The sequence below is a fragment of the Mesoplodon bidens genome (genome assembly GCF_964165515.1).
Source record: "Mesoplodon bidens genome assembly, chromosome: 2".
Lineage (NCBI taxonomy): Eukaryota > Metazoa > Chordata > Mammalia > Artiodactyla > Ziphiidae > Mesoplodon > Mesoplodon bidens.
This window is the reverse complement of record NC_138177.1, coordinates 167,528,336-167,550,321: the sequence shown is the minus strand read 5'-3', so window position 1 is coordinate 167,550,321 and position 21,986 is coordinate 167,528,336. Positions and strand designations below refer to the sequence as shown.

Sequence of the window (21,986 nt, the reverse complement as noted above, 5' to 3'; positions counted from 1 at the left end):
GTGCACCGGTGTCCCCCCAAGGCTGTCCTCATCCTCCCAACACCTCTCCAGGGCAGGCAGGCCTGAGTCCATATTCCCACTTCCCAAGTAGGAGACGAAAGCTTTGGGGGTGGGGTGGGGTGTGAGAAACGATAGCTTAGCATGGCTGCTACTTGGTGATCCGGTGATGGAGGGAAAACTCCAGCCTCAGAAAGAGGACAACCCAGCACAAAAAAAACCCAGCCAGGCTGCCGGGGCCACACCCAAGAACCCAAGGGCTTCTGAGACTGGGGGGGATGTAGGGGGGTAGGGGGACAGAAGGGGTTTAAACTGAGGTGTGACTCGAACTGGGGAAGAGTGGGGCCTCTCTGGAGGGATTTGCCAGAGCTGCCAGCTGGAGGCAGGGGTGGAAATGCAACCCACTCCCGACCTGGAGCTCTGGGCCAGACACCCACCTGGCCCTCACTCAGACCACAGGGGCGCTTTCCATGCTTTCTGGAAACAGGAAGTGCAGAGGCCTCCCGCTCCAGGGCTCCAGGCCCCACCCCTCCCGGGACCCTCCTTACCCCCTACTGCTTCCCCTCACTCTGAGGTCTTTTCCCTCCTGGATCCTTCCCCCAACCAGTCAGGCCCTCTCCAGGGGTCCCTGGGCCTCTGACCATTCGGTCACCTCCTTGGTACCGCAGGGTGCCAAGCCGATGGGTAGTGGAGGTTGAGAGCCGGGTGGGCCCCTGTGCCCCACACTTGCCAGCTCCCTGAAGTGCTCTATTTCTCACCTACTTCCTTCAGGTCATCACTGAAAAGTCACCTTTCCAGTGAGGCCCTCTCCGGTCACTTTATCTAAAGGAGGCATTTTTAACTTGGCATCCCTCTTAGAATTGAGCGGGCTCGGAAACTGGGACAGGAAAAGAAAAAAATGACAACTGTATTGTCCCTAGCCTCTAGCTGAAATTTAGCATCTCTCTTAAGTATGAACGTAGACAACAAACCACAAAGGCATTACAGCAGTCCCTGTGACCTTGTCACCAACAGACGTCACAGATATTTACATATCACATTACAGACGTTGCAGATGTCTTTAAATATCTTTCATGCTCGTCACAACTTCAAAGTCACGGTCGTCATCAAACCCGTTGCTAGATCTTGTTATTTAACAAGCTAACAAGGCAGCGCATTTATCACAATTTTTAAAAATGTTTTGCTATGTTTTAATATAATTGGTTTTCATTGCCATCCTTTGTATTTTATTTCATTCTTTAAAAAGCACTATTCTGAGACTGTCAAAGGGGTCCATGGGGTGATGAAAGGTTAAGAAGCTCACTCTGAAGCATCACAGACCTACCCACTCCCACTCAATCTGCTTGACTTTCCTCCTAATGCTCATTACTTCTAATAATCTACCTACTTATTTATTTTATTTTGTCTCCCTTTACTAGATTATAAGCTCCCTGGGGGCCAGAACTTCTGTCTTGTTCACTGCTGTGTCCCCTAGGACAGCATCTGGCATATAATAGGTGCTCAATAAATGTTTGTTAAATGAATTAAGGGCAGAGGTTACTGCTCCCATTTTACAGATGAGAAAACTGAGACTCGCAGAGGGGCAATGAGTTGACCAGGTCACACAGTATCCAGGCAGAGCGCCCAGGAAGGTTAGAATGTACTGGAGCCTGCCCCTCCGCACCGACCCTAAGCACCTACTCCTGGGGAGTGAGGAGCCTCCACCCCACCAGGCAGCAAACCACAGGCTAGCCCTGAGGTCACCAGCCCACCTTAACAGCTTCCTCCCAGTTTCCAGGCCTGACACCACCCCTCCCAGGTACCCACAGAGACCAGGGAGGGAGGAAGGGAGGGGCTGGCACTTGGGAGCAGGAGTGGGAGGGAGGGGCAGGTGTCAGGTGCCACAAGGGGCAGGGGTCCCACGAACCACAGGTGGGGAAAGCTGTCTCCCTGAGCGCCCGTCACCTCTCTCTCCGCCTGGCAGCAAACCCATCGCCCACCTCTCCACTCTCTTAGAGCAGGAAGCTGAGAGGACAAAGGAGGTAGACAACTGTGCAGGAGCCCCGTGCAAACTCGCAATCAGCAGGGAGCCCAGGAATTGCAAATCAAGGTGCTCCCACCGGCCCTGGTAGGAGGGGGAGAAGTCCTCGTCTGGAAATAGCTGCTCCTTGGGGCTGAGAGTGGCCCTAGGCGTCCCTGCAGGACCTGGGTCCCTGGATGGAGCAGCAGGCACAGCGGGGTCTGGCAGTGCGCCCTTGGGCAAGTCCCTGTCTCTCTTTGCCTGGGTTCCTGTGGGACAAGCCCCACTCACTGGGGCTTCATGGACAGCGGGAGGGGACATCTCTGGGGGCCTCTGGATTTGTTCAGTGTCAACCAGGAAGCCATCCACTCCTCCCCCACCAGTGGTCCCCCGAAGCCTGCACCTACACGTTGGCTCCCAAATCTGTCTCCACACACTACGGTTTCTTTTTCAGCAGGTCATGACAGTTCAGGAAGTCATGCTGTTTTCATCTTCACCTAGGCCAGTGGCCCCCTCCTAGACAGCATTTTGGGGATGTGTGCTCCGTGGTCCTCAAGAGGTGGGATGTGGAAGGCGGGGGGATGCACATGTCTAGCACTGCACAGGGCAATCAACTATTCACTCTTCCTGTGTGGGAAAAACTTGCTTATGTAGATTCTCTGAGCCATGAGCCTAACTCAGTTTTACATAAAACAAGGAAAAAGTTTTTACACTCTTTTGATATCTACTGAATTTTCTGGGAGGGAAGACAATTCTTTTTTTTTTTTTTAATTTTGCTCAGAATGTTGCCTAGAATTGCTCACAGCTTCAGCAAATCATGTCATTGACGGCAGTGCCACGTTCAGACTTTGAGTCACGTACACCTGGCCTGTCGGGCCGGCCGCAGGGGTCACGGGGCTTCCGCTAGAGGTGCAAACACCCATCCACCTCACAGTGTCTGTCATCTCGCCCCAACATTTACATATTCAAATAGATACATTATTATAAGTTACTTTTCCTTTTTCTCTCCATTATAGCTATGGAATTATCTAGATTTTGAAAACGCACATAGGTGGATAGATTAAGTTATCTTGTGCGTTTCAATTGTAGGATGGTAGAGGGCGCGCTGCAAAAATTTGTCGTAAGAAGGGGCACTGCATCCGCAGGGCGGGAACCTTGGCCCTAATCACTGCAGGAGAATGACTTGGTTTCCTTCCCTTCCTTCTCTTGGTTTACACCTTCAGGCTTATCATGAGAGCTCTGTGGTGGTATTGTGTGTGTGTGCCTTGTACAGAAAGCTATCTTCTTGCAATTAAGACAGATTCAAGGAATAAAATGCAAGGAAACAAGCAGAAGTTTCCATCTGATTTCTTAGTTCTGGCAGAAGTCAGAGAGCCAGGGAAAGGCTCTGAGTCCAAAACCTCAGCCTGTCCTGACTCCTAAAGTGGCCCAAACTGTCTGTGTCAACCACCGATCTGTTCCTCAGAGGGAATTTCCCGGTGGGCAGGAGGGGCACAGCAGATGCAGAGCTGCAGGCCACAGGACCCCTGTGTCCTCCTTCCTCACTGCCAGCCGCCTCCACTTCTCCCACTCGACACTTCGCACTTTCTGGGTTTCCCCCACCCCCGCCCAAACCACACCGTAATCAGAAAATCAGTGACTGTCACCATTCAAAGGGACTGCAAAGATCTCCTGCAGTCCCAGGCATTTGAAGTAACAAAATCTCTGACCTGTGCCAGCTCTCAGCATGTGCCACCTGATATGCTAGTACCCGGCTCCTTAATGCTCATAACATCCCACGAGGTAGGTAACATTCTTATCCCCACGTTACAGACGATGAAACGGAGACACAGAGAGGCTAAGCCATTTGCCCAATATCATCCAGCAAGTCACTGGCAGAGCTGGGACTGGAATCCAGGTCGGCTGGTTGTAGAGCCCAGGCTGTTGAAGCCCATGAGCCTCCAAGATCTGAAAGTCCCGTCGAGTTCCACGGGCATCGGAGCGCCCACTCAGGCCTCTTCTGCCTCCCAGGACCACTGAGGCTGGCGAGAGAATGGCTGTGAGGATGTCTCATAAACCCAGCCTCCTGCGTCTCCCAGAGCCATGACCCCAGCCTCGGCCTGGCCTGCTCCAAGAACACGTGGCTACACAATGCTTTGGAAACCTATCTCCCTCCTGGCGGGCCTTGCAGGGTGGGTGCAGGTCTGTGGGTATAAATACCACGAAGAAATCGTTTTCAGCAGCAGAAGGGCCAGGCAAGGTCTCAGTAACACAGAGAATCACCGTCTCTTCGCTTTCTGGAGTTCACCTCCCAGAAGAGGGTGTAGGTGCTTTACTGGGCTCCAAAGACCGACCTCCCCTTCTGCTGCAGCTGTAGGGGGCCTCCCTCGCCACCGCCATCTGGGCCTGCGGACCTGGCCACCACCCCACGGCCCAACTGCATCCAAGCAAGCTACCACCAACCAGTGGCGAGCGACTCTCCACTCGGGGCTGGGGCTGGGATTAAGTTGCAAAAGGCTCGAGAGATTGGGGATGACAAAAGGGGCTTGGAGACTAATTAGGAGCAGCAATGAAAGCTTAATTCATAAAAGCAAACATTTTCCATCCATCAACCTGCAACCAGTTAAGGGCAACGTCTGAAAGAAATCTGGGCGTGGGGAAGGGAGCCAACAGGAACAGGAAATGTTTGAAAGAATGTAAACTATTTCAGTTTCATAAAAAGTAACAAGTAAACAGTTATTACATGCAAATAATGCCCTGGTTTTAATTAATGCTGAAAAGTCAAAATATGTTTGACATTTGTATGTATACACTGAGCGGCTGGAGAGGAAAAAATGGTGCCCAGATGCCCTTTTCCCGAGCAGGACTGGCGGCTCAGAGGGAACTAAAACCTTAAGCAGGTCTTGTTTATTGGTGATGAAAAGTACCATTCTGCCTCAGCCTCTGTCGCAACTGGAAGCAGAGGGAACCTAGCTTACTTTCTTAAGCGGGAGAGGCTGGCTGGTGCTTGGGAAGAACACTCCCCACGTTTCGGCAGGCTGGTCTTAAAGGGCCAGAGAGCCCTCAGGTCTCCATTTCGCCCCCGGCAGGGGTTCTAGAACTTCTCCACCCAGAAGTGATGATGGGTTTCAGGTCCCAGCAGCCTCCCACTCAACAGCCCCTGGCAGCAGCCACAGCGGCGTCTGGTCCTGCCTTCCTTCATACTGCCTGAGGAAGATCAGACAGGCAGGGTGGCCCACCAGCCATGATTCTAGGGTGGGAGACGGCAGCCTTCAAGCTATGCTTTCCAACATTCAGCATCCTGCACTGCATTCGTTTCTTTTCTAAACCACCTTAAGGCTCGAAGAACTGGTGAAACTGTGGCTTCAGGAGACCGCAGCTGGGGAGAGGCAGCCTCAAAATGTGGGGGAGATTCCACCCCAGTGGGGAGAGTGGCTGGGGTGCTGGGGACCTAAAGACCAAGGATTTGTCTAAATCAGCCTCGAAGCACCCTGTCAAAAAAGACTGACGAGGCCCCATTTTGAAGACAGTGATAGTCCACTATCTTCTCCCGGCATCTTTTGTGAGACAAGGGTGCTTAATCGGGAAAGAGGGGGAGGTGTGGAAGACTTCACAAGTTAGTAAACCCCAGAAATGGGAAGAAAATTGTGTCTTTTCCGGCAAAAGACCCTAACTTTCTTCACATCCTCAAAAGGGTCTGTAACACCCTAAGGGGTTCCAAACCGCTGTTTTCTACAGAGCTGGCCCTGAAGACCTGTTTCTGGGGCTGCCACAGGGACCCCCAAGGCCTCGCTCTCAGCTTCCTTCTCCCCGCCTTTGCCATTGTCAAAGTTGGGCTGGCGCGGTCTCCCTCCCGCTCACCTCGCCCACTGCGGCCCACGAAGCGGAGGTCGTTGAACCTGGCCACCTGGTTCTTCATGACAGCCGAGGCGTTGCGCAGCTCAGCAGAGTAGTTCTCATCGTTGCCCGCCATCACTGTCACCACCGTTCCATCTGGCACGTCCCCCAGAGCCACCACCTGAGGGCATGGGGGCAGGGGGACAGCTCAGGAAGGTAGGGGAGGCCAAGGACAGAAGGGGAGGGGCTGGGTGGGCAGCTCCCCTAGGTCCCAGGCGCACTGCAGATTTTTCAAATGTGGGTTGGAGAAGAGGTTTAAAAACAATAGCGACCTGCCCCCCAATACAACAAAAATCAAAAGACAAAATCTCTGCCTTCCACACCCAAATCCTAGATCAACTGGTTAAGTCACGTCCTGAACAATTTATCCTTTCAATGAAATTTAATCTAAGTGAACGCGGTGAGTGAGCGCAGGCAGTATGTTGTGGGGTGCAGTTCCTCTCTTCCCTTCGGCTTGAGCAAAAGAGGAATCAACACGCTCCTAGCAACCAAGTCTCTAAATGAAAATAATATCATCAATAATAACGGGACTGCTCCCCACATTCAATTAATGCCAGAGCCCTTTGGGGTACAAAATTTGGCCCTGAAATGCAGCCCAGGCCCAGTTTATCTGCCTCTGCAGAGCCTGAATTCGTTATGCAGGGAAAATGCAAAATGCAAAACAAACTGGTGTTTTCAGAGGGGTTGTCCAGAAAACCCCTTTAAAGTGAGAGAGGGGCTTTTGACAGCAGGAGGATGCACCTGCTGGGAATTGCAGGATGGGGGTGGAGATGCCCCCCTAATACAGTCTCCCCCATGCCCCCATCCCAAGGAGCATGGGGAGGCAGATGCCTTTTGAAAAGGAATCAGACTGCAAAGGCAGTCACAGCCATTTAAACGTGGCCACCGCGTGCAGGGACTAGGGATCCAGATGGTAAAAATTTCAAGGAGAAAATGTTTGGGGTCTGATTAAAAAGGCCAGATTTCCTGTCAACATCCTGTCTTCTTTTAATTTCAAAGATTCCTTTTAAGCTCCAAGTGACAGTAAAACCTCCGATCTGAGGATTAAAGTCACACGGGCTTCCCCCCTCCCCCTTCTCCCCGGGAGATTTTCCCCACTGGTATTTTAAGATGTCACCCGGGAGACCTCAAAGAGCCACTCATCCCTTTTTCCAATTTGGAGTCGTCTTAATGGGACCAAGGACGGCCTCAGCTGCCAGGAGCCGCTGTTTCCAGCCACCTCAGGCACCCGCCACCCCCAGCCGCTGGCCCTTCCTGCCTTGCCCTTTCTCACGGCAGCTGTGAGAGGTTTAGGGGAAAACCAAGGCGTTTTCGTTTCATCTCGCTGCCCCCTTAAAAAAAATGAAAATGAAACAGTCGCCTACTCCCCAGCAAAGAGAAAATGCTCCTCTGAATGACTGGGGGTTGCCAGGGGTGGGAGCGCCCCCAGTCTCTGCCTGACATTCGGGATCCCGGCCGCAACCGTTTAGGGTTCGTTTAGGCCCCCGATCCCGGCCTAGAGCCTCCCGGTGTAAAATTTCAGAAGCCGGGAGTCGACGGTGTGAGCAGGAAGTGTTTCTGAAGCAGTGCAGAAGGAGGGGTGCTGCTCCTCTGAGAGGAGGGTAGGCCCTCTCCACCCTCCGCACCCCGCCTCCGGTGTCCTCGCCCTGGTCCCGGGGCTCCTCTGCCCCGCTGCCCGCCGGGCTGTGTCCGAGGGATCCGGGCTGGGGAAGAGCGAAGCCCCATTCGCCCGTCTTCGCATCAACATCTCTCCGCAGGGCTCCCCAAGGGTGGAGGGGCCAAATCCTCTAAAAGTCGTCCGTGTCGGGTGCATCCAAGAAGGAACGCCGAAGTCCCCGGCCGGAGCGCGCAAAGAGACCGAAAGCGCCCGTGGCTCGGCTGCTGGGGCTCTCGCCGCGGGGTCGCGGGCACGTCCCCTCCCCTCCCTTTCTGGGGCCCTGGCTCCAGCAGCTGAGACGCCCGAAGGCGCAGGGCCGGTGTCCTCCCGCCCCGGGCCCCGCACTCACCTTGAAGGCGACGGGCAGCGTCTTGTTACAGCGCCAGTGCGAGGGCAGCACGGAGCAGAGGAAGTTGGGGCTGTCGGTGCGCACGAGTTCGCCCGCGTGGTCCGCCAGCACGTCCACCATCGAGCGCACCTCGGGTCGGGCGCGCCCGCCGGGCCCCACGGCCGCCTGCACGCCCAGCGCGCCGCTGTTCTCGCCCATCTTGCCGCCGCCGCCGCCGCCGCAGGGGAAGGCCGTGGAGGGAGGTGTGAAGCGGCGGCTGGTGCTCGGGTCTACAGGAATACGCATAACAGCGGCCGTCAGGGCACCGGGCGGGCGGCGGCGGCGCGGCTCCCCCGGGGGCGGCTGGCGCGGGCGCCTCCTCGGCAGCCGCTGCCGCGAGAATCGGGAAAGCAGAAGCAGCCGGGCCGAGCCCTCAGGGCGCAGGGGGCGGCGCCCGGGGACGCCTCGCCTGGGCCAGCCAGCCGCGAGGCCTCGCTGCCCCGACGGCCGCGCAGCCTGTCCGCTAGTCCCGCATCCTGGGCGAGCGGCCCGCGTGCGGCCGCCCTCGCGGCGATCCCGGTTGCCTTGGCCGCGGCGGGGCCCGCGCGGGCTGTGCAGCCACCGCCGCCGCCTCCCGCCCCCGCAGCCCGCTAGCGGCCTCCCCACCGACTCCGCGGCCACAGCCCCAGAGCAAATCCTCGAGAATCAAGTGGCGGTGCCGAAACCGCCCGCGAGGGGTTAGTACCCCGGGGCCCGCGGGGGCGGGGCCGGCCCGAGCGACGCGTCGTGCAGCCAATCGGAGCCCCCATCGCGGGCACCTCGGCGGCGCTCGCGGGGGAGGAACGGGGACCGCCGAAGGCCGCCCAACGGGGAGGGGCGGAAGGCTCCGCCCCGCTGAGGATGCCCGCGGTTGGGGGCCCCCAGCGCGACCGCCCTGGGCTCCTTGAGAGTTCTGGGGAGCCAGAGCCGAGGCTAAGAATTTGTTTAAAACGTCTAGTCCCTACAGAGGCTCATTTGCCGCCGCCTCCTGACTCGGGGGCTGCAGCTCCTCTTCTGTCGCCCTTCCCGGCCGCCCGCAGCCAGGCCTCCCCAGCTCCAGCTGCTTTCGGCCTGTGAAGCTTGCACTCTCAGCTGGGGGCCGTGGGGGCCTCAAGGCCGGTGACATCCAGCGGGGAGCTGCCCCAAAGTGGCTTCTCACTGCCCCTACCTGTCCCGCAAATTATTTTGACCCAAGAGCCTCCAGCGCATAGGAGATTACGCGCGAGCCAGAGGCCTCTGCAGCTCCCAGCTCTGCGCGACTTTCCTCCCGGCCCCGGTGGCCCCGGTGCCAACCTGGGGACAGAGGGAAGGGTGTCCCTTACGCGCCCTCATCGACCTGGGGGCGAGTAACCCCATTCCTCTCCGCTCTCCCCTCAAAATAACTTTCAGCAGCGCGCAGGCCTCGCTGCGTCGTTCTTCGTTGTGGCGGCCTGAGGGTCTTCGAAAAACGCGGTGGGGCCTGAAAAACGCGAGTGTTTACCCCCGCCCCCCGCCGACCCCGCGCGCACGTAAACACTGTCCTGCATCGTGGAAGAGGACGCGAGTCCCTGGTGAGAGGAAAACTGTGCAGAGAACGCAGGAATGGCTGCAAAGCTAAGGGCCCCTTCTTCCAAAGGAGGGAATTTTCATCCACCATGTGGATGCAAACTGGCCCCCGCGGGTCCACGCCCACCTCCTCCCGGGCGGTGCGCCAGGGCCGCGCGGGCAGGGACCAAAGACAGCTCTGCCGAGGCACTGCTCGCCAGCCCTGGGTCCTCGCGCCCACTCCCGGCCGCGTGGCCCAACCATTCCCCGGCGGCAAGCAGGCAAACAATCCCTCTCCTGCCTCCTAGGCCGGGTGAGCGGGCGTAGGGACAGGCTACATCGACGAGGGGAACTGGAAAGATCAAGCCGCCATTCACACTGGATTATCGCCCCCAGATGCGCTCCTTGGAGTCTGGGGAACGAACGCGTGCAGAGTCTCCCCGCCGTTTTGCAGATCGGGTTGGATATTCGTTGTTTCCGGCACTCGACAGGTGCAAAACGACCGATTCCAAAACTCGGGAGCAAAGAAGCATAGGATCTGAAGGTGGCTGCAAGATCTCGCCCTGGATCTGACCCCGGCCCATCGCGCGCCACTTCGTCATTGCCAAACGAAATCAAGCCCTGCGTCCGCTCCAGGGAGGACCGGCTCTGGCCCAACCTCGACCACCTGGAGAGCTGATCCCCACCCCTGTCGGAGCCTCACGTCAGTCCCTCGGGCCATTTAGAGAGCAGGGACGACGAAGGTCCCTCACTGGACCTTTTTATAGAGCCCACACGTCGGAGGTGCAGATCGCCGGGGCTCAGGCCCGCTCGCTCACGTGAGCTCTGACACTAGCCGCAGAACTAGAAGAAAGTGAGGAACCGGGACCTTGGCGCATCCAACCTCTGGGAGCTTCCTGCCAGGTAGGGCCCGGGGCCAGGGAGGACGGGCGACGCCGCACTGCCCTGGAGCGGCTTTGGGGCCAGGACCCGCTGCATCTGGGGTTCGTAAATTCGATTTGTCGAGTGGTTTTGGTTTGCAGCCATGCCCTTACTTGTCTCTCCGCCTGATTTCTCCCTCTCATCCTACGGCGGGTTTACAAATGGGTTTCCTGAGAATAGGACTCCTGTGGATCTTGGCACCTGGCACAGGACCCGTCATGGCTCAAGCCCTAAGGAAGGCGCTCGCTGCCAGTGGGCGCCAGAACCAGGGAACCTGGGTTGTAGACGTAGGAGGTCGCCGGGGCCGCCGGGGGAGGAGCAGTTCCGAGATCCACCGCTAGTTGACGCCTGCACTCTGCCAGCCGTGGAGGTGCCCCGACAGGCTCTGCGCACAGATGTGCGCCAGCTGCGGTCCCGCGTTCAGGCGCCGCCGGCTGCCTCCTGCAAGTTGCCCCTTCTGGACAGACCTCCCGCCCGATTCCTCACCATCTGTGCGGCTACGTATCGGACAAACCAATGGCCTTGTGGTAGACCAGAGGCTGCCCTCTCCGCCCCCTATGGACAAGGACGCTCTCTGCCTTCGCATCTCGGACACCGGAGGGCTCCTGCGCCCTCCGACCCGCTGCAGAACGTTCCCTCTGGCAGAAATGCACAGTACCTTCCTGTCCTGTTCCGGAGCACCGGGGTCGAGGAGCATTCACAGAGGAAGAGACCAGCTCTTTCCCAATTTCAACCTAAGGCAAACCTACTTTGTCCCCACCCCAGACTGACAGACCTAGGGTCACACCTCTCTCTCTCCTTCTCTTCCCACCCCCTCTCTCCCCATTTTTCGAAGGGCAGTTACAGTTGGAAAGCTCCCAGTCCCCAAGCTGGGACACCCAGTCACCCTGTCCCTTCCCCATCTTATGTGGACAGTCATCTCCTCTCCTTCTTCTCTGGGACCGATGGACAAACAGCCCACCTAAGGGAACGCCAAGTTGTCCGCAGCAGGGCGAGGAAGCCAGGAGGTCTGGACCTACCTTGGCCCAGAGCTGGGTAAACAGGGACACAACCTGGAGCCTGCAGAGTCTGGGTTGTGGGAGCCACTCCTCCCGCCAGTGTCCTCCACACCTGGAAGGGGATCCATGGGGTCAGAATGACCCTGTGTCGGGCACCCTCGTCCTGCTGCAGGAGAATGTCTAAGAGTGCGCTCCTAGTGCACTCCGGTAGTGAGGTGCCTGCACGTCTCTCCCCTCCCACCAGAGAGAGCGCTTCTGAGGGCAGGTCTGATTCCTAGGGAGTCCCAGTGCTTGGGGAGGGGTGAGGACCCCCCAGCTGTGCCAGATAGTGGACGTATATGCTCTGGAAAATCTTCTAAGAGGTCCATTGGCTGTGGAAGGAGCTTTGGTCTGCGGTTCCACTGCCTGAGTTCTTCCACCACCTACCGTGATCTAGGGAAAATTGCTTAAAACCTCTCTGAGCCTCATCTGTTTTGTCTGTATAGTGGGGGTAATAACAGTGGCCTCCTCATAGAACTGTGTGTAAAGTGCTTAGCACAGGCCTGGCACATAGGTGGTGCTCCATGCATTCGAGCTGGCACTGTTGTTTATACTAAAATATAAGTCCTGATCACCCCTTGTCCGGGGCCTTTGGCAAGTCCCTTCCCCTCTCTGGGCCTCACCTTTCCCATTTGTGAAATACCCAGTTCCCAAATTCAAAGCTTCCCCAGACTTGGAACCTAGTCCTTGGCAATCCTGTCCCCCTTGGTTCTCCTGGGGGTGGCCTGGGGGAACTAAGGAATGTCCAGGCAGAGACAGCTTGCAGGAGGGTTTTCCAGCAACCATCATAGGGCTGCCGGTGCCTGGATCTTGAGGACTCACCTTCCCCAGGGCTCTCAGACCCTCACTCTGGAAACCCACTCGCCTCACCCCCTACCTCCCCACAGACACTTTCCCAAGTAGAAACTGGCCTCAGCCAGCACTGTCAGCCCTCACGCCCTCCCCAGGAGGCGGCTGTTCCCTTTATCCTGAGTCTCATGGGAGCCCTAGTCCAGTGAATAGACAGAGGACAGTCATCCAGAAGCTAATGGTTTCTCCCAGCCCGACCTCCACACCCACTCCAGAGAGACCCATGGTGAAACCTGTTTCTTTCCTAGTGCCCTGGAACCCAAGGTGGAACATTCCTGTCCCTCACTGAGCCTCAGTTTCCTCTTCTGTGAATGGAGGTCATTCTAATTGCTCCATTTCACAATCTGGAGGGGAGGGGCATTGTGTTTCACCATATCAAAAATACCATCAATTGTTCCATGTGAAAGAAAAAGAAAGAGAATGCTGCTAATTAAACTAGGATTTGTCTGTATCCTTATTTCAGATACGTATTTATACATATGTAAGTTTTATTATATATGCTACCTATATATCATATATTAAAATATACATATATAATTAGTGAGAAAGGGTCATGAAAAACAGTAATATGGTTGAGGGGCTGCTGCCTTCGGAGTTGGGAGCCTTCACCCCCAAGAATCCATCTCTGAGGCCGTCCCTCCTGGGCAGCCTCTCAGGAAGGCTCCTGCTGATGGGGCTGGAGGAGGAGGACAAGTGGCTTCTCAAATTGCAGGATTTTTTTTTTTTTTTCTCTTTTGGAAAGGACCAGACTCTGAGGGGCGGGAAAGGGAGCTGGGGAGAGCATGGTGAATAGGACACAGCTACAGCCTCTGCCGTTAACTGGCTGTAACTTTTGCCCAGGGTCTGCACCTCTCTGAGCCTTGGTCCCCTGGACAATAAAGTAGGAAGAGCAGTAACAGCCATGTTGGCTGAGGTGTTATCATGTCCAGGCACTGTGTTTGGGCTTTAAGTGCGTCTTTCAATCCTCATGTGTACGTGGTAGGTGTTACACCCATTTAAATGAAAAGAAACATTGCTCAGGGTTTTCTGGGCCAAGGAGGACAAGCACCAGATTAAAAACTCAATCTGACTCAAAATTCGGGGAGGAGGCACCTCAAATGGTTATATACGTTCCTCCCCCCTCCCCCCACCAGTGGTTAAATGAAGAAATGGAAGAGCCCAGTGTACAGATATTGAAAGAGCTCAGTACGGTTAGCTGTGATGATGGTAGGGGAGCTAGAGGCAATAAAATTTGTTAAACAGTGGTGGACTTGGAAATCAGCAGACCCTTCAGACTCTAGGAAGCGGGTGCTGGGGTTGTCCGCTCCCACAGCCTGCTCTCTCTTCACCTTGGAACCGACTCTCCTGTGAGGAGGCTGACTCAGCTGTAGTCCCCAGTTTACAGATAGGAACACTGAGGTCCAGAACGCGGAGAGACTTGACCTGAGTCACCAAGGAAGAAGGGAGACTTGGACGGAGCTCCTGCAAGTCCAGGGGGCAGCACCACAGCCGGGCGGCCTGACCTCCGCCCACCCTGCTGGAGCCCGCAGATGGAGCCGCGAGCCAGGGCTACAGGGCGTCCCTCCAGCGCCCCCTCCCGGCCAGGTGCGACCCATCGCTCCAGGGGAAGTGCCCCGTCTCGCTGCAGGCCTCACTTTCACCAGCCTTCTAGGCTTTGGGCCTGCTCCCCGCAGTACCCCAGATGATTTTCACTGTGACCCCAGGTTGGAGCTTCAGGAGGTGCCGGCTCCCCCCTTGTCCCTGCAGCCGCGGAGCCCCCCACTCCCACTTCCACCCTGCTGTAGCTCCCCTGAGAGAGGGTGCCCAGCTTTGGGAATGCGAGAGGGAGGATGTAGGGCAGAGGGGTGGTCTCAGCACAAGCCTGACCAGGGGAGAGGAGGTGGCCCCATCAGTAGCCAGGGAAGTGGATTCTGGCTTTGGCTCCCACCACTGGGTCTGGCCTTCCTACCACTCTCCCTGTTCCTCACTTTGGTCATCTATAAAACGGAAATAATTTTGGCAGAGCGCTGTGGTCTATGACTAGCAGTTGCCCTAATTTATTGGACTCCTGCTGTGTGCTGGGAGTGCTACCCCAATTATCACTAACCCTTATGAGGCTTCCACAGGGTAGAGATTTTGTTTTCTCCACTTTACAGGTGGGAAAATTGAGGCTCAGAGAGTAAAGAGCTTCTTCCCTTTGGGCCTTAGAACCTGAGAGGTTCAAACAAGAGTCTCGAGGGCTCTTCTTCTTCTTCTTTTTTTTTTTTGCAGGATCGTAATTCCCCCACCAGGGATTGAACCTGGGGCCACAGCTGAGTCCTAATCACTGGACCACCAGGGAAGTCCCTCGAGGGCCCTTCTTTTAACATGACTCCTCGCCACAGAGCAGGGCTCTGTCTCTGCTCTGCTGGCTGGTCACAGGGCCTCCATCCACAGCACTGGGTGGGTGCCAAGCTCCTTGCTGGCAGAGCCATCAAATCAGAGGACTCTTCTGTTGGGGGGCAGGGAAGAGCAGGAGAATGGTGAGAGGGACCTGGATATCTTGGAGCCCAAGGGGGCTTCAGGGAAGGGTGTGGCCTTTCCCCAGGCCCAGGATGGAGGTTCCGCTCTGGCAGTTAAGGAAAGGGCTCTTCTGAGTGGCTGTTGCCTCTTGCATCCCCTATAGTAGAGGAAACACAGGAGGGCTTTCAGGTTCGAAATGCCTCCAAACCTTAATCAGGTGGCAAGAATAGGAGTCCAAGAAATTGGTAGTCCAAAAACCAATTTTTCGAATAGGATTGGAACCACAGGGTTAGAATGCTGAGCTTTATTAATCATTACTGACAACAGTTAAACCTCATCTAGCCTCACAATACTTTTATGGGGGAGGTACAGTTATCACCCCCATTTTACAGGTGAGAAAACTGAAGACAGAGAGGTTAAGTAATTTGCCCAAGGACACACAGCTGGGAAACTGTGGAACTAGGATTCCAACCAGGCAGCGTGGCCCCAGAGCCCACGTTCCTAACCACCACGCTCTTGTTCTCATGGACCAGAATCAGTTGCTTGAAGTTACAGTCATGGAATAGAATTAGAATTCTGGCATGAGAACTGTGGGTAGGATTCAGAATTTTATAATGTCAGACTCCACAGGGCTCTGAGGTATCATATCCAAATCTCCTATTTATCAAATGGTGGAACCAAGGCCTAGGGAGGGGAAGGGTCTCACTCAAGGTCGCAGCTTTGGCCAGGAGCAGAGTCTGGAGCCCCCTCTCACCACCTCCCACTGACTGTGCTCCAGGGTGCCATTCTCTCCATGCCACCTCCCCCCATGTCTGCCCACCCAGTGCCTCCCGGGCCCAGCCAGTCCCATTAGGGATTTTCCATCGCCCCAAAAAGGTCCTAATGACTATCAGTCCTTGTGAAGCCTTAATTAATCTCAGAGGCCGATGGCTCTGAGGAGACTGGGGGCTTTGGCCTTACGCAGATGAAGATTACGGCTGCATTTCATGTGGTGGTGGAGGAACGCCTCAGACATTCCTGCCAGCAATAAAAGCCACATGGCTTTCCAGCGTCGCCCTTGGAAAAGAAAAAAAGCGCAGCCCTTTGCGGAAAGAAATCAACTATGTGCTGTATGCATGGCATGAGATAAAAACGGGGCAGGATGAGGTGGGGAACAGTTGGTCTTTTATGTGGGCTCCGATGGCCACCGAGAGTGGCAGGGCCCAGTGGTCGTGATCCCAGCTGCAACCCCGGCGGAGAGGGGTAGCCCTCTGCGAGGTGGTAGAAGCCACAGTGGCAGGACCTCAGCCCCTCAACCTGAACTGAGTTTGAGCCGCCCCAGATGTCCCACAGGCAGGGCCAGCTTCCTGGGCCCGTGACCCATGCAGTCGCACAAAAGGGCCTTGCAATTGGATTCATGCTCTGCCGTCACTGCCTTGACATTCTTAATACTTTTTGAACAAGGGGCCTGCATTTTCATTTTACACTAGGCCCCTCAAATGATATGACTGGTCCTGCCCACAGGTCACCCCATCAGCCCATTGCCTCATGTCTCCTGGCCCCTTCCATGGGCCCAGGCCTGGGGAGAGTGTTTTTTGAGCACCTATATTGTCTGAGGTGAACTTTAAAGCAACCTCGTGAATTGGGCAGACGTGGAAACTGAGGCTCAAAGAGGCTTCCATGCGGCAAGGAAGCCTGGATTTGGAGTCAGGTCCCTCTGACTCCAAAGCAAGTGTCTGAACCACTCCCCATTCTGCAGTCTTTCATGTTCATCATGCCCAGTGGGATTGGTGATGCACATGGTCAGGCTTTTTTATTCCCAAATAACAGAAGGGATAATTGAGGCCTGACAAGTGAAGGTACTCATGGTCATACCCAGTCAGTGGGGAATGGGTCCCTCGGTCCTGGACTGGGCAACAGTGGACCTGGGCCCGGACCCATAGGGCTGAGGGGGAGGGGTGTCCCAGTTTTATAGTTGTTTGTTGCACTTGTAAACTTTTAGCTCTTCTGTGTGGGTCATTGCCTTGAGTCTGGCCTTGGATGTAGTGGGAGTCCTGGCCCCCCTCCCCAGCTCTCCATCCTAAACATCTAGAAGTCCTTCTTTGTGACTTCCTCCACTCTTTCATGCTCCAGTTTTCCTCTGCTACCCTCATTGGTTGGGGAAGCAATTGTGCCTTATACCTTGATAAACTCAAAGGGCTTCCAATCCTCTATGAATCATAGAAAGTTGGGGCTGAATGGAGCCTAAAGGTGGTCATGACTTATGACCTGGCTGCTGGCCCCAGGGGAGCCATCCCCTTATTCCTTGCTGGATAACCTCAGGCAAGCCCCTTCCCTCTCTGGGCCTCAGACACCCCATCAGGGAGAGAAATGTATTAGCCCACACTTGATCCTCAGGAGGACTGTCCATCTTCAATGTTCTAGAATTCCATGTTAATCTATGACTGGGGAAACTGAGGCCCAGGCAAGGTCATAGGCTTGCTCAAGTTCACACAGGATGCTCACTGGCAGCCGGACCCAACTCTGAGGCTCCTGCCTGATAACCTAGCTTTTCTCTGCGCAAACCTTTGAAGGGACCAACTCTGGTCTTGTCCTCCTTCCCCTGCTCCACAGGCCACCATGGCCTGTCAGGCACCTTAAGTGCCCAGGTCTGGAAGCCTCAGCTAAGGGTCCTCTTTAGGAAAAAACGTGCCTGGTGATGGTAATGTCCTTTTTTTCCCACTCACATTTAGGTTGTGTCATTGTTTCCATAATAAAGACCTCTATTCCAGGTGTTATAATTTGGCTAGAAAATGGGGAGGAAGGGTCAAACTCTAGGACCCAAGGGGCAGGTGAGGGATAGAGCGCTGGAAAGCCAGGAGAAGAAAGATCTTACTGGACCCAAGGCACACAGGGTACGTGTGTGCACGCACACACACACACACACCCCTCTTCTCATGGGCACACTCACAGCACACATGCTCAGGGGCACACTCTCACACACACTCACTGGCAGCTCACACTCACACATCTATGTGGACAAGTCCTCATGGAGGCCAACACTGCTAGGTCACAGCCACACATGTAAACAGTTAAGTGTATGTGTGTGCAAAGACGCTCACAAGGAGACACATCTGTCTGTGTCAACACTCACAGACCCATTAGTGTAGACGCAGATAGGCCTCCATAGGCACACGTCAAGTGCATGTAGACACAGACCATGCTGTGGACAGAGCTACATGCAAACTTTGAGGCAGGTGTGGAGTAAGGGCTCAGAGCTTGAATTTGTTCTCTAGCTCAGCTCTGGGAGGAGTTGAACCCTGGCTGTGGAAGTTTCTGCTTCTTCTTAGTTCAGGGGCATTGACTCTCTAGGTGGTTTGTGAGCCCAGGGCTTTCACTTCCCCAGTACCTAACTGTTAACTCCTTCCTTCCCAAATGTTCCATGGAGGTGAGGGGAGCCTGCCCTCTTGGTCCAGAAAAAGGTAGCTGTTATATGAGGGTTGCAGGGAGGGTCCCCGAGGCAGCCTGGGCTGGAGGGCAGAGCATGAGCCTGGGGCCCCAAAGCCCTGGGGTCAGGTTCAGGTTGAGAGGCCCTGGACATGACACATCACCTTCCTGAGCTTCAGCCACCTCACCTGTAAAACGGGGCAAGTACTGCTGCTCAAGGGGGGTCGTGAAGGGGCTTCTGGCTCACATGCAAACTCAGAAACAGCAGCTGCCACAGCCTGACCACCGCTGGAGGGTGAGTCACCCTGAGCCCCCTCTTTTAGGGCCTAGGTGACACCCCCAGGGACCTCAGCATGGGGAAGAGTATTGAAGCCATGTCATTTGATGAACTGTTAAAGCAAGTGGGAACTTTGTCCTGGGGAAGAGCAGGCCTGGGGCTGAGAACTCTGGTTTCAGATCTCTGAAGAGCCCATGCGTGGCAGGGGCCATGCGAATGCTGGGGGTGGAACTATGGCCAGTGGCTGTTGGGCTCCATATGAGGAAAAGAAGCAGAGACACAATGAGACATTCCTCTAGAGGTAGAGAGCTCCCCGTCATGGGAGGTATTCAAGTTGAGGCCCGGATAGTGTAGAGGGAATTTAAATGTTGGATGGGGCTGGAGGCTGGACCAGGTACCAGTGTCTAGCCTAGGTTTGGCTTGCAGTAAACATTTATTGAACAAACGATAGAGTGAAACCAAAGTTCCATCTGTGACCTGACAGTGTGTGATGCAGGGTCTACCAGCTCTGAGTTCTCACCCTGGCATCTTTACCTGCTAGTGTGTGACCTTGGGCCTCCTCAAGCCTCAGTCTCCTCATCTGTAAAATGGGGAGAATTGACCACCTTCCATGCTCTTCCCTCCAAGTAAACTTTAGTAGTTTCAATAGCTCACATCTTTTATTGCTGCCTTTCAGTTCATTCCAAAATGACTGCTCTTATAAATAGAAAATGACACTGAAAGCAGAAAGCATACAGACAAGCAAGATGATGGTTAACACAAAGACCAGGAGAGTGGTTCCCCTGCCCTGCCGTGGCAGGGAGAGGGAGAAGGAGGGATGTGATTGGGAAGGGGACACTGGTGGGAGCCCTAAGGTCCACTTAGTGGGGTTTTGGTTTTTTTTTAACACCTTTATTGGAGTATAATTGCTTCACAGTGTTGTGTTAGTTCCTGCAGTACAACAAAGCGAATCAGCCATATGCATACATATATCCCCATATCCCCTCCCTCTTGCGTCTCCCTCCCACCCTCCTTATCCCACCCCTCTAGGTGGTTGCAATGCAGCTGCTTCCCACTAGCTCTCTGTTTTACACTTGGCAGTGTATATATGTCCATGCCACTCTCTCACTTCGTCCCAGCTTACCCTTCCCCCTCCCTGTGTCCTCAGGTCCATTCTCTACATCTGTGTCTTTATTCCTGCCCTGCCCCTAGGTTCATCAGAACCATTTTTTTTAGATTCCATATCTATGTGTTACCATACAGTATTTGTTTTTCTCTATCTGACTTACTTCACTCTGTATAACAGACTCTAGGTCCATCCACCTCACTTAGTGGGGTTTTTTAAAAGCTAGGTGGTGGGTTTATGGATGTCTGTTTTATTATTATCATTTAAACAATATTTATATACACTCCCTGTTACTATATTTTACAATAAAGTATTTTAGGAGAAAAGCAAAAGGTAAAAAAGCCCTCCCTCCCCGAAAAAGCCATCCCTCCCCGAAACCTCTGAAAAAATGATTGACAAAAATGCTGAAATTTGCATAGAGTTGCAAAACTGCCCATGGTGCATCAAAGTTGGAGAGTGTGTATTCTTGGCCAAATCACTGTTTCGACCAGATTGTCCCATCCACCAGCTCACTCAGCTGAATCACCTGGTGGCCTTGAAGCCATCCTCATCATGGCAGCCCCCCCATGTGGAGCATTTTGGGGTACCCAGCCCCTGCTGAGCATGCTCCCTACTGAGCTCCTTAAATCTTACCAACAGCTTTCTAGGTACATGTCATCGGGCCTGCTTTACAGGCGAGGGACTGAAGTTCATTGAGTAAGTCTCCTGGACCCAGCTAGGAAGGGACAGAGCTGGGATTTGAATCAAGATCTATTGATGCTGAAATTGTGCCCTGTTGTACGCAGCAGCCTCACCCCAGGGGCCAGGCCCTTCAATATAATAACTGATGATATCCACACTTCACGTGTATTACTTCATTTATCCTCACAGCCACCTTATGTGTTAAGTGCCCGTATTATTACTTCCATTATAGCACTAGGAAAACTGAGGCACAGAAAGCTTAATAAGTTGCCCCGGTTCACACCTCGGGTGAATGTCAGAGGTGAGCTTTGAACCTAGGCAGCCTGTGCTGCCCTGCCAGGCCCATGGGGAGTACAGACATCATGGACACAAGACAGAGCTGTGGCCCGGGGTCCACAGATGACCCCCAGGAACCAAAGGCCAGCAGGAATGGATGGCTGGGGTTGGGGCACGCAGTAGGGAGATCTGTTCCCAGAGTGACACCAGCCCTATGCAACGAGCTGTGCCTGTCCCTCTTCGCCTAACAGGCCTGTGGCCCTTGGGGAGGTGCTGAGAATGTGGGCAGAGACAAACAGAGGCCAGAGCAAGCTCATAAATCCCTGCCTGGCATGTCTGGGCCACAGGCTCAGACACCAGGCACTCTTTGTCATTTGCTGCTGGCATGAGTTTGTCCCTGGCAAGAATGTGACGTTCGTCACCTGTGCATCTCTGGGTGCCCCTGAGTGACTTCTGGAATGGGATCATAAAATGTGCTCAGACCCTGGGTGGGGGCCGCACCCTCTTACTGCCCCATCTCTGAACCTCAGTCAAATCAGGGGTGGGCTTGATGCTCTGAAAGTCCTTAGCTCACAGAGGCCTGGTCCCATCCTAGAAGCGCAGGGGGAAATGTTCCCAGTCCTATCCTCGGGGAGCCCTGCGCTTGATGGGGGAAGAGCTGGGATGGAAAGGACAAGGAGAAATAAGCAAAGGAAGGAGGAGGCTCTAGCTAGATTCATTCAGTCAACAAACATTTTTTGAGCACCTACTATGTGCCAGGGGTTATTTTAGGTGCTGAGGATACAGCAATGGACACGATAGCTTTGACTCCAGCAGGGAAGGCACAAGATAAACAAGGAGGCAAATACCTAAACATGAAGATAGACAGTGGGTGGTCACTCATTCCTTAGACAGGCGGGTCAGTGAAGGTCTCTCGGAGGAGGTGACATCTGCGCCGAGACCTGAAGGTTGAGGAGACTCAGGTGGAGGAAGGGAGAGGGGAGATGGTGGGAGGGCCCACAGCACGGCAGGAAGCAGCTTCTCCCACCTGCCTTCTCCCACCTCCTCTGCACCGGGCATGTCCATGAATCTAAAACTTGTTTCCCCTTTTATCCCTTTTTGCTTCTCCCACAATAGCCCTGAGAACCAGATGGGGTGAATTGAAGTAGCCTGACCTAGAGATGAGGACACTGAGGCTGGAGATGAGAGGGGCTCGTACTGCATTCCTTTGTGCCCCAATGCCAGGACCCCACCAGGCCCCATACCCGGCCTGGTGCTCCTCAGGACGGCCCCACTGTCCAGCATGTTCTTCAACCTCCAAGTCCGGGCAGGCGGCAGCCAGAGTGGAGTCAGGCCATGGGCACCGCTCCTCAGGGGTCACGGGGCTAGAAACGTGGGCCGCTGGGCAGGGCCTGGGAGGGACGGCGCTGGGGGCTGTGCTCCCGGCCCTGATTGGAACAAGGTGGCGGGCCTGGGAGCCCAGCCGGGCTTCACTGATCTTGCCTGGTGTTCTAGCCACCGGGTGGGGCCAGCACCGGGCAGGCTGCCGGTTTTC

At 54.9% G+C, this 21,986-nt stretch overlaps 1 protein-coding gene across 1 annotated transcript in view; it reads right to left on the bottom strand.

The window, feature by feature from the left end:
* Positions 1-8,231, bottom strand: part of RUNX3 (RUNX family transcription factor 3) — a 30,306-nt gene extending 22,075 nt beyond the window's left edge. Inside the window, exons 1-2 of the mRNA XM_081225855.1 lie at positions 7,879-8,231; positions 5,837-5,993 (exon numbers count right to left, since the gene is read on the bottom strand). Of these exons, the coding sequence (XP_081081981.1) occupies positions 5,837-5,993; positions 7,879-8,163 (442 nt within the window). The 5' untranslated portion in view covers positions 8,164-8,231. The remainder of the gene's footprint in view (positions 1-5,836; positions 5,994-7,878) is intronic.
* Positions 8,232-21,986: the final 13,755 nt, after the last annotated feature.